At 36.0% G+C, this 12,640-nt stretch overlaps 1 protein-coding gene across 2 annotated transcripts in view; it reads right to left on the bottom strand.

Moving 5' to 3' along the window:
- Positions 1–4,446: 4,446 nt before the first annotated feature.
- Positions 4,447–12,640, bottom strand: part of LOC107088980 (chondroitin sulfate N-acetylgalactosaminyltransferase 1-like) — a 43,630-nt gene continuing 35,436 nt past the window's right edge. For both annotated transcript variants that reach the window (XM_015381469.1, XM_015381470.1), the window contains 4 exons: positions 9,649–9,827; positions 8,793–8,887; positions 8,569–8,650; positions 4,447–5,226 (listed from right to left, as the gene is read on the bottom strand). In XM_015381469.1, the coding sequence (XP_015236955.1) occupies positions 4,940–5,226; positions 8,569–8,650; positions 8,793–8,887; positions 9,649–9,827 (643 nt within the window). In that variant the 3' untranslated portion in view covers positions 4,447–4,939. The remainder of the gene's footprint in view (positions 5,227–8,568; positions 8,651–8,792; positions 8,888–9,648; positions 9,828–12,640) is intronic.

Raw genomic sequence — 12,640 nt, 5'->3', positions numbered from 1 at the left:
GTAAACAGGTACATAAATGTAGTGTATGAAACCATTTTTAAATGTTTCCACCATCAAATGAAATAATGATTTTTAAGGTTGATTTTCATCAAGGCTCCTCATTGCAATGAACATTTATGGGTGGGACAGTAGCAACTCCAAATATCAACTTCTGGCAATATTCTTTTTATTTCCCTGTGATTAACTTTAGGCCATTTAGTAAACTTTGTGAGTAAATTAGATAGTTCTCTGCAGAACCAGCTGGGAATGGACCCCCAGGTTGAGAGGACGGCATTTGCTATTTACAGGGATAGGGAATTTATCATTTATTTTGGTACTAACTTCCATTTTCAACATGTTTCTCTCAATTGTATCCTCTTACAAATTCAACATGATAAACATTTTTATGTGAGCCAAAGATTATAGAAATACCAAATATTAGCCATCAGATGAGCTGATTTATATCAGGCAATCTAAATTATATGTTTACATTCCTATGTAGCTTTATTCTGAAGAGTCCCTGGGGAAATGTGAGGACTTTATTCCTTGTACTTTAACCATGAGACTGGTTGACTTCTGTCCAAAGAAGAACATTAAGAACCTTTGACATTCTGTCTGAAGTACACAAAATGTTGAAAGTAATTTTCTCTCAAGTTAGAGACATATTAAAAAAAACAGAAAAACGTTCTGTGTGGCCTCTGAATAATGTTTAGTACCCAATTAAATGGATTGGTTTTATTCACCATTCTACGTAAGACGCCTGACAGGAATAAAGAGTGGGGACAAATATTCTCCAGGAGTATTGGATTGAAATAACCCATGCACAAACCTAATCTCTCCGGCATGGTAGAGTATATGTTAAAAGACAACAGTGATAATGAAGTGGACATCAACTTGTGGGGTAGGCATGAATACAAAAATATGTCTGGATTTAAACCTTTAAGTTGATAACCAGTATGTCAGGGTGATTTGCAAAAAATCTTAATAAAACTGTTTCCAATAAAATGTGTAAAGGAAAGAAAAATGAGGACACAAATTACCTTTGTGTCATGAATAAAACTTTTAAAAAATCTGGTCATACCATAATTTAAGTGTTCCAGAAACTTTATTATTCTAAAGTTCTAAAAACCTGAATCGGTTAAACATAAATCAGTTTTCAGAACATTTATCCTAAGCCTTTAGCCAGAACTACAAAGAAAAGCTTTAGAGAAAATGATATTTATGTGCTACAATAACCCAGTCAAAGTCTGGGTCTAAACTGAACGGAAAATCTTTAGCAAGTCTTGAAATTGACGTGCTAGAGTCAACTCACTGGTTGAGCTTAAAATGTTTTGCTAAATAAAAAAAAGCAAAGCATGAAGAAGCACATCCTAACATGTTTTCAGCTGCATTTGCATTGAAATTTGGTTCTAAAAATGAATTTATACAATTATTAATAGTTTGAGTTTGACTGTTAAAGTCAAAAAAAAAATAAATAAAGTCATTAGAACACCTTTGTAAGACAATGTAGTAAAGCATTACATTTTAAACATTGTATTAATCTTATAATCCACTTAAATCTAATTGTTTGTGACAGCAGATTGTTCAACAGACAAGGGAGTTGTCTACCAAACATAATCATTAGCTCAATAACCCCATCTAGAGCCCTAGAAGTAAAGCTACAAGAGTGGCTGAGCTTACGCATTTATCCAAAAACCTGGTTAAGATTAAAAATACAAGTGACTCATCTTTAATAAGTTGGAGCTTGAGTAAAACTTTCCATAGTAGGACACTTCCTTTTAAAATAATGAGAAAAAATCAGTAGACTGCAGCTTTTATGTTTTGGCATACCTAACTCGTGTGAATTCAAAATATTTCCACAGTGTATCACATCCACAAATAATAATAATAATTGAACTTTATTGATCTCACATTGGAGAAATTTACCTCTGCATTTACTCCATCCCTTTGGGAAGCAGTGGGCTGCCATCGTGGGACGCCCGGGGAACAGTGTGGGGTTTAGGGTCTTGCTCAGGGACCCAGAGTGGCAATCTATGGGAGTGGGGCTTGGACCCAGAACCTCAGAATTCCAAGCTCTATGCCCTAACCACTAGGCCGTCGTTCCCCAAAAAGGTGACATATATCTTTATTTCTTCTTTGATTTTGGAGAAACACTGAAGCTCTTAATAAGTCAGATTCAGATTAGTTTAACATAATAGAAATGCTGTACTATTTAATTGTTTGCTAGTCTAACAGGTCTCAGACATTAACTGCATAATAAATAGCTTATAATATGTTTTATCAACATCTTATTTAACACTTAAGTATATTTTTTACAAAACATATAAATATCTTGCAATGAATCAAACAGACAACACAAATTACTATATTATCAGAAGAAAAAAATTGAAAATTCAGCTTTATTTAATGTTATTACAGATCAGAATAACACAAACTTGTCCTTGGAAAAATATCGATCAGTTGTAAATTGCATAAGAAAATGCTTTCACAATGCATATATCTGTTCATTTAACAAATGTACATAAAACCACAAGATAATCGCACCATAAATAACCTTATGGTTAATTAAAAGTAAAAGAATCACTGCAAAAAGGTAAACAAATGCTGAGCATTTTGATTCTCGACCCTTATTCTATTGAACAAGTGCTAGACAGCCACTCAAAAAGATATTTCAAGGCAAACATATAAAAAAAAAGAACTGACTGCTTATTAGTTTTAATTATAATTTACCTCAGTATTGCACAGAAAATCCATTTGATCAAAATTAAATTAAAAAGAACTTGTTCTGACTTATCAAGTCGTCGTTAAAGACAGCCCTGTAAAGGTTTTTACATATACGTTAATGTCACAAACAGAGAGTTTTAATTTATTTGTCTTAATCTTGAATTAAATGTAATAACTGACAGCCAAACCTACTGGTGTCCCCCCCAAAAAATCAATGTCTTTACAAAAACTGCTGTTTTTCATTGTGAAATGTGCTGATGGTGGTGGGGGTTGTTCTAAAAATAGTTGATCTTAAAGTTGGTTTTCCACCACTCAATAATATCTCACATTAAAGCTAGGGTTTGACATAAATGCATTGCAGTAAAACAGCTCCAATAACATCATCTTTTAATAATAAGCTTTTTACACATCACCCAACGGGTGAAAATAAAACTCAATTCAACTGAAGGCCTAGATTATAAACCCAGATTTAACACACTCCAAGTTTGCCACAAATAAGATAAAAAATAATGAACAAGAAATAACATCTAAAACTTTACATTTACAGAACATAAATAAATAAAAGTAGTTGAAAAAAAAACACTGTAAATTTTACAAGAATTTTTACAAGACTTTAAAAGTCTGTCGCTGATTGTTCAACAGCATGCAATACAGTTTCATTCCACTAGATGGCTCTGCTCACACACATATGGAGCTTAACCCTCAACTGTTCACCAACAACAGGCATTAGTCACATAAGGCACATATTTCAGATTTTTTAAATGTTCAAACAGCTGAAAATGGTTCTCAGACACACACACAGACATCTGCTAGAGAATATCTAATTCAATTGTGTACAGCTGCTTATATACACTCATTATGGGCACTCATGTTCATTGGGGGCTTTGATGATTCTTTTCCAGAATATAAAGCTTTAATTATTTAAAACTAGAGCTGGGTGCAAAGCTTGAGTTCACAGTGAATTTGTACCTTATCAAAAATTTGCTTAACGACTTAAATATACTAAATATACATATACTACTGGAATTTTGATTATGTCAATTTCTAATCTGCAGAGATACTATATGCTTTTGCAGACATTACAAAGCTTTTGGTATAACTACTGAATATATAACATCTCTTTTCTTCAGAAGCTTTTCAGCTTGTTCAAATTGGTTATTTTTCTGGAACCTTTTTGTTTTTTATAAAGTTGGGGCCAATCCAGGGGCTTACTTTAAACCAGCTTCAAAACTAGTTTTGGAGGTGCGTTTGGGATCACAGCTCTGCAACGACACCCAATTATTTCCAATATTCAACTGTTTCATCAAAACAGACCACCAAATGCCTTCTATGGAAGGGTTTTATAGTCAGAATGGATAAAAAAGTTGTTGTTTGGCCATGATGACATGATGTTTTCAGACATAATCATGGTGTAAAAAAAAAACAAAAACGGTCAAGGATATTGGTTGGTGGTAGAGTTTCAGGCCGCGGGTGTATATTTTGGGTAGAATAAAGGACCGATCTTGTTCCCACTAGTAAATGATTGAAAGCTGGTTCCACACCATAAACAGAACAAACTATTTAAATAAACTCTAACAATTTCTGGTAATGGCTACAAAATCTTGTGTGCCTGAAGTGAAACTTGTTAACAGGCGTTCAGAAAAGAATTGAAAGAGCTGCATGTCTATTTATAACCATTAATAGATTGGAGAAAATGCCCCAAAAATTCAAACTTGCACATATTTTTGTGTTGTTGTTTTTTTTAAAGATATTTAGTTGCAGATTGTATTAGTAGGCCACAACTAAAAATACATTCAAATTAAAATGGAAAGTTTAAATTAAAAATGGAATGAATGCTATGTTAACTGGAACCATAGATGCATGTTTCTACAAGGTTTTTTACTTCCTTCTAAAGAAGCAAGACTGTTAAATATCTTCTTATATTAAATTGGAATGACACGTTATAAACTTTATTTTTGTAGCAGTGTTTCAGATTAAGGGGTTGACATCAATTAACTATCTTTGCCTAAACCCAGTCAAGGCATTGCAAATAAAAAAATAATAAAAATCTTAGCTTAACACTTGCTTGCATTCTTCTTCTTGCAATGTCTCCCTTGTAACCTTAATTTTCTGCTGAGATAAAACTTAGCCTTGTGTTCGGTTCACAGAAAGACATCCCATTATGCATCCTTACCAAGGTTCTATCAGGATTATAAAAAGCTACAATGAGCTGAGTTCGCCTGTCAGTAATTTAAATTCACGTCTTCTTAGGGTTTTGCTGTTTCTGCTTGCGGAGGTGAGCTTCGATCTCATGCCTGAAGAAGAGCATCCCCAGCTGGCCATGCGAGGCCTCATTCATGGCCTTGGACTGCATGCACATTCGATATTGGTCAGGAGGCAACTCGTCAGCACAGTGCTTCTCGTGCCACAGGTGGAACAAGCCGCGCGACGGCGCTCTGACGACCAAAAGGCTGCTGTGGAGATACTTTCTGTAGAGGTGGACGTCTTCCCCACCCCAGCCTTTGATGTCAATGTCAAATCCTCCTGACAAAACAGACACGGTTGTCAGACAGCACATCTTTTCATGATGCTAAAGTTTTTGCAGCATGGCTCACAGTTTAAGTGTCTTATTCGCTACCTAAAAACCAGAATGTTGCAGTTTGGTAAAATCTTTATCGTTAGATTTGTCATGTAGACTGACAGGAAGGGTATGTTGAACTGACTGATGAGGCTCATCTAAACCTGCAGCTTTCATGGTCATGACCTCCTTTGGTTCAGTTTTGATTGTAATATCTGTCTACATCTACCTTTTCAAATTCAGGCTTCAGGGATAAACAAAAAAGAAAAGAAAAAAAATCAAATCTGAAGAATTATTTGTTTGCCTAGTTTTCGCTTGTTGTGGGCCCAAAACAGAGAATATGTTTCAAGTGTTTGATTAGAAGAAAATCTCAAATTCTATTAAAAATATCCATAAACACTGACATTGAGGCTATAGCGTCCTGAATTAAACACAGATCAAATTACAGCCAAAGAGAAAAATAAATATCACTAATAAATATTCCTAGCAGACCAAGGGTTGTATTGCAAGCACCTTTCTGGGATGTTAAGGTCACAGTGGAAAACGTTTGTCTAAATGTACAAATCAGCATAATAAACACCTTTAGCTCTGTTTGGTTGAGTTAATTTAAAACATGTAAGGAGGTTCTTGGTTGGAACTCTGACTGGTGGTCTTTTTGCAAAAAATGTTACATGTTATCCCCTTCCATGCGTGGGTTCTCCCCAGGTACTCCAGCTTCCTCACACAGTCAAAAGACATGACTGTTTGGTTAAGTGTTCTCTAAATCACCCTGAGATATTAATGTACGATTGCATGTTGCTTATCTGTGTTGTCTCTACAAGCATGCTTGGTGCGAGGGATTGCTGTCGAGTCAATGAGTCGATGCAATCAGCTTTGAACCAATCAGACTGCATCATCTGGTTGAATTGTCTCTGTAAAGTGCATTGAGATGACATGTGTTGTGAATTGGAGCTATATAAATAAACTGAATTGAATTGTTTTATGTGTGATGGACTGATGAACCATACAGGGTTGATTTTCTTGCCACATTTTTACATATCTTGAAATATCCCCAGAAAAGCGTAAATAAAATAATCAATCTTATATGATTATCATTTTCAAGGCAAAAAAGGATACCCATTGAAAAGCATGATCATAAAGCTGCATAGACCATTGGTTCTTGTAGAAGATTCAAGAGGAACAATAGATATCATTGCCTGTAAAATGCTAATGAATAATTCATTATAAAGTGTAGCCACCTGGTCTGGAGCATAAAGGTGTGTTAAATAAAATGCCAGTGTGGAAAGAAAACAGAACAGAGTGTTTACAGAAGCGTTTGTTGTTTATTAATCTTTTTCTAAGTGATCAGAGCTACTTAATTCTACACTGAGGAAGGTCATTTAAAAGCAAAAACCCAAGAGTTAATATTTAAATTCACCTCCATGTTAGACAACTCAAAGAGAACAAGAACAAAACTCCAAAAACATCTCAGACTTAACAGGCATATTGTATATTAAATTGTAGAAACATGCCTGTAGTGTATTGCTTATTTGAAGTCATGCTAGGAACAAAACCTATTGCTAGTAAAAACGAGTTTGCAGCAGTTTGTATCCTGCAAGACCTGTGGAATAATACCATTTAGACAGATGAGACTGAAGAAGTCTTGGTATATCAGCACCAACACCTCAAACTGACTGTCAAGCAGAGTGCTAAAGGGGTGAAGATGTGGGCTTATTTTAGAGCCGCAGTACCTGGGTTTCCTCCAGTCCCTGCCTCAGCAATGAGCCCCCTTAATCATATCAGCTAAAGGCTAAACAATCCAGGTTGTCAGAAGGTACATGTTCAATAAAACTCTATCTGCCCTTCTATCTGTCCATCTATCTGTCCGTCTGTCTATCAATTGTCTTTGCAAATGAAGCTAACTGAGGGGTGATTGTGCCTATCTCCTGTGGTAACAGGTAGGGTACCCTCTAAACAGGTTTCCAGTCCATCAAAAGGCAAACAACCAGGATGATTCACACATTTAGAATAATTACCCAAAGTGATCCTGACTATAGTAAGACACGGGAATACTATGAGACACAAAACAAATGCATAGGGGAGAAAATGCTAACTCCAAGCAAAATCACATGGCTGGGATCCAAACGCAAATTTGATTTTCCCAGAAACAAGTTTTAAAATTTCTATTTCTTTATTAAAGAAATACTACAAGGAAATTGTTACAAAAAACCCTTAGAAATTTGAGTACTGTTAATAATTCAAATTCTTCTTCATGTAATTATGTACTAAGTAAGTAATTACTTAGTACATAATTACATGAAGAAGAATAAATACAGTAATTAAATATCAAGTAGACATGGTTTACCTTGAGGATCTGGACATCTTTTGGTGTTTTAGGGAGAAATTGAAAACTTTAATATAAAGTATTAAACGTGTGAATGATTAAAAAAGTCATGATTTCAGCTCAAGGTGAGGATATATTTTTCCTTTTTTACAGCTGAACAAGAGAGGATTCTGCCTGCTGTAGCTAGAAATAAGAGTTTTCACAGAGCTTCAACAGTTTTGATGAAAGGATGCCTGACTGCTTTCTGCAAAGGCATTTTAGGTTATCATGGCTTGATGAGTGAACATCTGTATAGATATTACTCTACAATTACTGAACAATGTGAATAATGTAGTTTACCTTAACGGCTCAGTTGGAACCTGTATTTCACAGGGAACTTTTCTCTGATGAAGGCATTTAAGGAGCTGTGCTTTGCAGTCTAAAAGTGTGAGGACAGAATGTGTTGCATGCCTATTTGTGTTTATTCGTGTGTCTATTTATGCCTAAGAAAGCTGTTTTAAATAAATTTAAACCAAAATCATTGAAAGCACATGTCTACTCTTTATTTAATCAATCTATGCATGAGTTAATTTTACTGACTGAATATAAAAAACACACTTTTTTTTATTTGATTCTAAGTTCAGAAGATCCACATGAACAATTATGTAGAGCTGTTACTGTTGACCTAATCTATATACATATAGGGCTACATTAGTGGATATGGAGAGATTATTGCTGCTCAGTTATATCTTGCAGGGTAATAGAATAAAGCCTTCACCCTGTAGTGAATAGTAATGCAATCTTAGTTCTTCTGTTTTCCATGTCTGTTATGCATCGGCCCCATAAGGACACCAGAGAGGATATTACTTCTGCATCTGATGAGGCCGTTTTTTATGTCACGCCTCCACAAAGAAAATCAAACCCTGAGGAGAAACTGATTATAAATTCCTGGAGTCATTGTGAATATGGCACGACTTCAGTATAAATTCTCTTGTGCAAACCTCACCGATGTTGATGAAGTCAGACCTGTATTGACAGGTCATACCGAAACCGAAATCCCTCCAGAAGCCTGTGTCTTTCTTCATCACCTACAGTAAGAAGAGCAAAAATATACTGAAATATCCACACACACATAGTCGGATTTTTAGATCTATCGACATGAGGGTAAATGTTTTGTTTTTTAAATTGTCAGATAAATGCAAAACTATGGATGAGGTTGCCAAGTTTTACCAATTGCTGCTCCACAGGAGGGATGTGCTCAGGACTTCCATAAATCAGGGTGGGGTTGTACTGGCTGAATAGCACAGGGTAGAAGACCTTTTTACCTGCAGGGACAAAGCAGTATTTGACACTTAGTGATCTTAATGATAATTGAAAGACTTAGTGTCTCAGCAATCATTTTACTGGAAGAAACTACCAGTGTTTTTGGTTAAAGTAGAAAGTACTTGTATTGGTCGATGGAAATCCAACTTTATGTGCCAATAGATCCTTTATTAGTACTGGGAATACTGGGAACTTTAATTTAAAACCTTACAACACTTTTATTTATTTATTTTTTTTTTTTTTAAGATATCTGCAGCTTGGTTAGCCTGTTATAAAACCCTTCAGGGGGCCTTCAGGCCCAGAGTGAATCCCTACACCAAACCCAGATCAGATCCAAGTTACATAATTCTATTCTATGCTCCCCAAGCTAACTAAAAAAACTGATAACTTCTTTGAGCTGTTTGTTCAGGTGTAGTTGCATTTTACTTATTTCAAATTTCAAAAAATAAGGGTTTAGAAAGTAAAAAGCACCTTATGCCTTCTATAAAGTAGGGTAGAATGTCTGTTATTCAATGGGCCATTCAAGTATAAGGTTGTTGTTTTTTTTTTTTTTTTTTTATATAGTTTTCTGCTGTAATACAGTCTTTCTATTTTCTCATACATCATCAGTGTTTTACATCCACCTTTTACTGAATTATTTTAAACTACAGTTAGTCAAAAGTTAAGTCCAAACATTTTTATTTTTAGGTAATCAAATACATCAACACACAGCCAGTTCACCAATGTGCAAGTAGCCTATTGCAGAGTTTGCGTGATGTCTCACCAGGCTGCGCGTTGAGTCGACAGGTGTTGAGGAAGTCAGCTGTGAAGTAGATGTCCACGTCACAGAAAAAAAGCAGCACGTTGCCTCCCTTCCAAGCCCGGGCCCCAACGTCCAAACCCCTTCCCCGGGAAAATTCCTCGTCCAGCTGCAGCAGTGTGTAGTTCTTGAAATTGACCTCCCTTTAAATGTACACAGAGCATGCAGGCCGTTAGAGAGGGAGACATTTTCTCCTAGAGCTAGATCTTGATTTAAACTGCAACTAAACACAAAACTTTCTATATCTGTATCTATGATAACCTAAATAGAAAAAGAACTTAAATGGAACAAATATTTAAATACAACCTTTAGATATTATATATACAATAAATGTAAAAAAAAAAAAGAAGAAAATCTTCCACAAGTTAACAAAAAAAAAAAAAACCTAGAGAGTTATCTCCCAGGTTTAGATCAAAACAACTTAAGAGGAGTCACAAACTCAGACAACAGGAAAACATCACTTCTTGTCTCTGTGGGTTTTCATTGCATGTAAAGAGAAACAGCTGGATCCAGATGTGCACAGCTTTGGCTCTTTGCTTTGATCATAACATTTCACACTGTTAGTCACTAATCCTTTGCTCAAACGTGCGCCCACACAGCAGACCACTCAGGAACAAATCGTATTCACATACTGTAAGAGGGACTGAGGCTTCCATGTCTGTTTCAAACAAACAGAAAAAACATGATTTTTTTTATACAACTAGCAAATAAAACACATGGAAGAAAAGTAGCAAGAAGCAGCTACTGTGATTATTTGGAGGAATTCAGTTTGACAAGTAGTTTCCTTCCTTCAGGCAACTTGACTCAATCGCTGAGTGTCAACCCTCTGATAAGCACAGGCTTTAAGGTCTGTGAATGATGCGTATTAGCGTTTGTTTTCCTCACCCTAATGTATAAACACCTTTGACTCACTCTGATCTGTTCAGCCTCTTACATAAAAACACCAGTGAAACCTTCTGATAGAAAATGCCTCTGAGTCAAATGAACCACATATTGCAAATAAAAGCACCTTGTTTGACTCAGAGCAACTGTTTCAACGAAGGCTGGTAAAAACACCTTTGTCACATTCCAAAAATATCTCATGACTTCGAAGTTAAAGACGCATGATCTCCACATGTAACTACATGTCTGTGTGTGGTTTTGTGCAGTCAGGCAAAGCTGTCGAAGCACAGAGAGCAGCGTCCTTGTCTGTCAGCGGAGCACGAATCCAAACAATCTGAGTGTCTGCAGAGTCCAAAGAGAGGAAGTCTGGGCAGCTGCCACTAAACCGTCCACAGATGGCAGAGGCAGAACAACCACTCTGCTTGTTTGAAGCAGCTTTAATGAACACCAGCTACGCTCAAGTGTTGATTCAGTTTCAGGGTTAATGTTTCAGGAACTAAGAGATCAACTAAACCTGTAAACTATTTAGGAGAAACACCTTAGAGGATTTGGCAGGATTGTGGTCCATTGTAATAGTATTTATATTGCCTGAACTTTTTCACAATTCGTGACCGAAAACTTTTGATTAAACACAAAATAGTGCATATGATCATTCAGCTACTGAATGGTGAACCTTTACCTCAGACTTCTGAAGCTTCTGTCATGTTTTCTTCCATTTATCTTAATCCATCAAGATGCAAAAGATGTACAACTGTTTTCTTTTTTTAGTTTCCCTCTCAGGAAAAAGGTTTCAGATTTTTCATTTTTATTATTAGGAGAACTTGTGCATGTGTTACTCATATTTTAGGATCATAACATTAGGGCTGTGGGTGTACATTACCCGTCTACAAGGGTGAGAACAATAAAGAAGCATTCAGGTCAAACCACTGCCTCCCTTCAGCTTTTTGTCTCAACACTGGGAACGGCATATTTGGAGATTAGCATAATGTCATCCGGAGGTGTGTGGGGGTTTATTTGTGCTTTAGAAAGAATATTCTTCAAACAATGGCTCTGACGCTCTGATTTACTTTTTTTCCCCTTTGGTTTTCACCTATCGTTCACATATAAATATAATTACGATGCAAGAGGGACAGACGTGACAATTAATCCACTGAATCATAAAGATGTACCTCCTTCATAAAATCAGTTTACAAACAGTTTAAGCAAGCATAAAATGCATCAAGTATCCTAAAAAGATAAAAAGTTTGGGGACTTTGGACGACTCCACCCTGACAAGCTTTACACCGTGCAAAAATAATAGTTTCCTATCCATATTTACAGTTCAGTGTCAATGATAGTCTTTCGCTTTTTGAATAAGACTGAAAAATCCATTGTATTTATAAACTAGGTGTTGGAAGCTATATTTAAGCAGAATGTATAATAAAAAAATGTTGAGTGAACAGGAAGTGATACGCCTCTAAAATCCTATTTTTTGGGGGGGTTGCTTTCAGTGGTTTGATCTTTTGTCACCCACACACATCACCACACCCCTCTTCTTGGTCCAAAATATTCCTTTTAATTACTGCAAGCACGATGGTCTGTAACTAGATGCAGATGAGTCTGTGTCCTTATGAAGCCTTTTAAAAGCCTTCCCAAATGTGTGTCAGCTGCAGGTCTGATCCTGTTAGCGGTGCTTAGAACGGAGAGGGATACTGTCTGCTAACTACGATGCTTGTTGAATCAACAGTCTAATGTAATCCCCAAATCTATGGCTTGTTTCTGTTCACCTCTGTTAGAAACCAAGAAGCCTGCATCATTTCCAGCAACGTATATAGATAGTGGTATATTTTTTTAAATTGGAATCTCAGTTGGAATCTATTTGGCAAAAGTACAAAAAAGAAAGTTTAATGACTATTGAGTCCATCATCTACAATCAATGCTTTAGCATTCAGCTAGTGACCCAAATGAGGAAATCAACCATTCAAGTCTTCTGTGCTTATTCTTTTATATACAAAAAAGGGTAATGAAATTGATAATTATGTGATGGGTGAATAAATGGCACACAGGAGGATCTGTGCACTCTCACACTATCAGC

This window comes from Cyprinodon variegatus, unplaced genomic scaffold, assembly GCF_000732505.1.
Source record: "Cyprinodon variegatus isolate N-32 unplaced genomic scaffold, C_variegatus-1.0 Scaffold234, whole genome shotgun sequence".
Lineage (NCBI taxonomy): Eukaryota > Metazoa > Chordata > Actinopteri > Cyprinodontiformes > Cyprinodontidae > Cyprinodon > Cyprinodon variegatus.
Note: the sequence above shows the minus strand (reverse complement) of the source record. Positions and strands in the feature narration are given on the sequence as shown.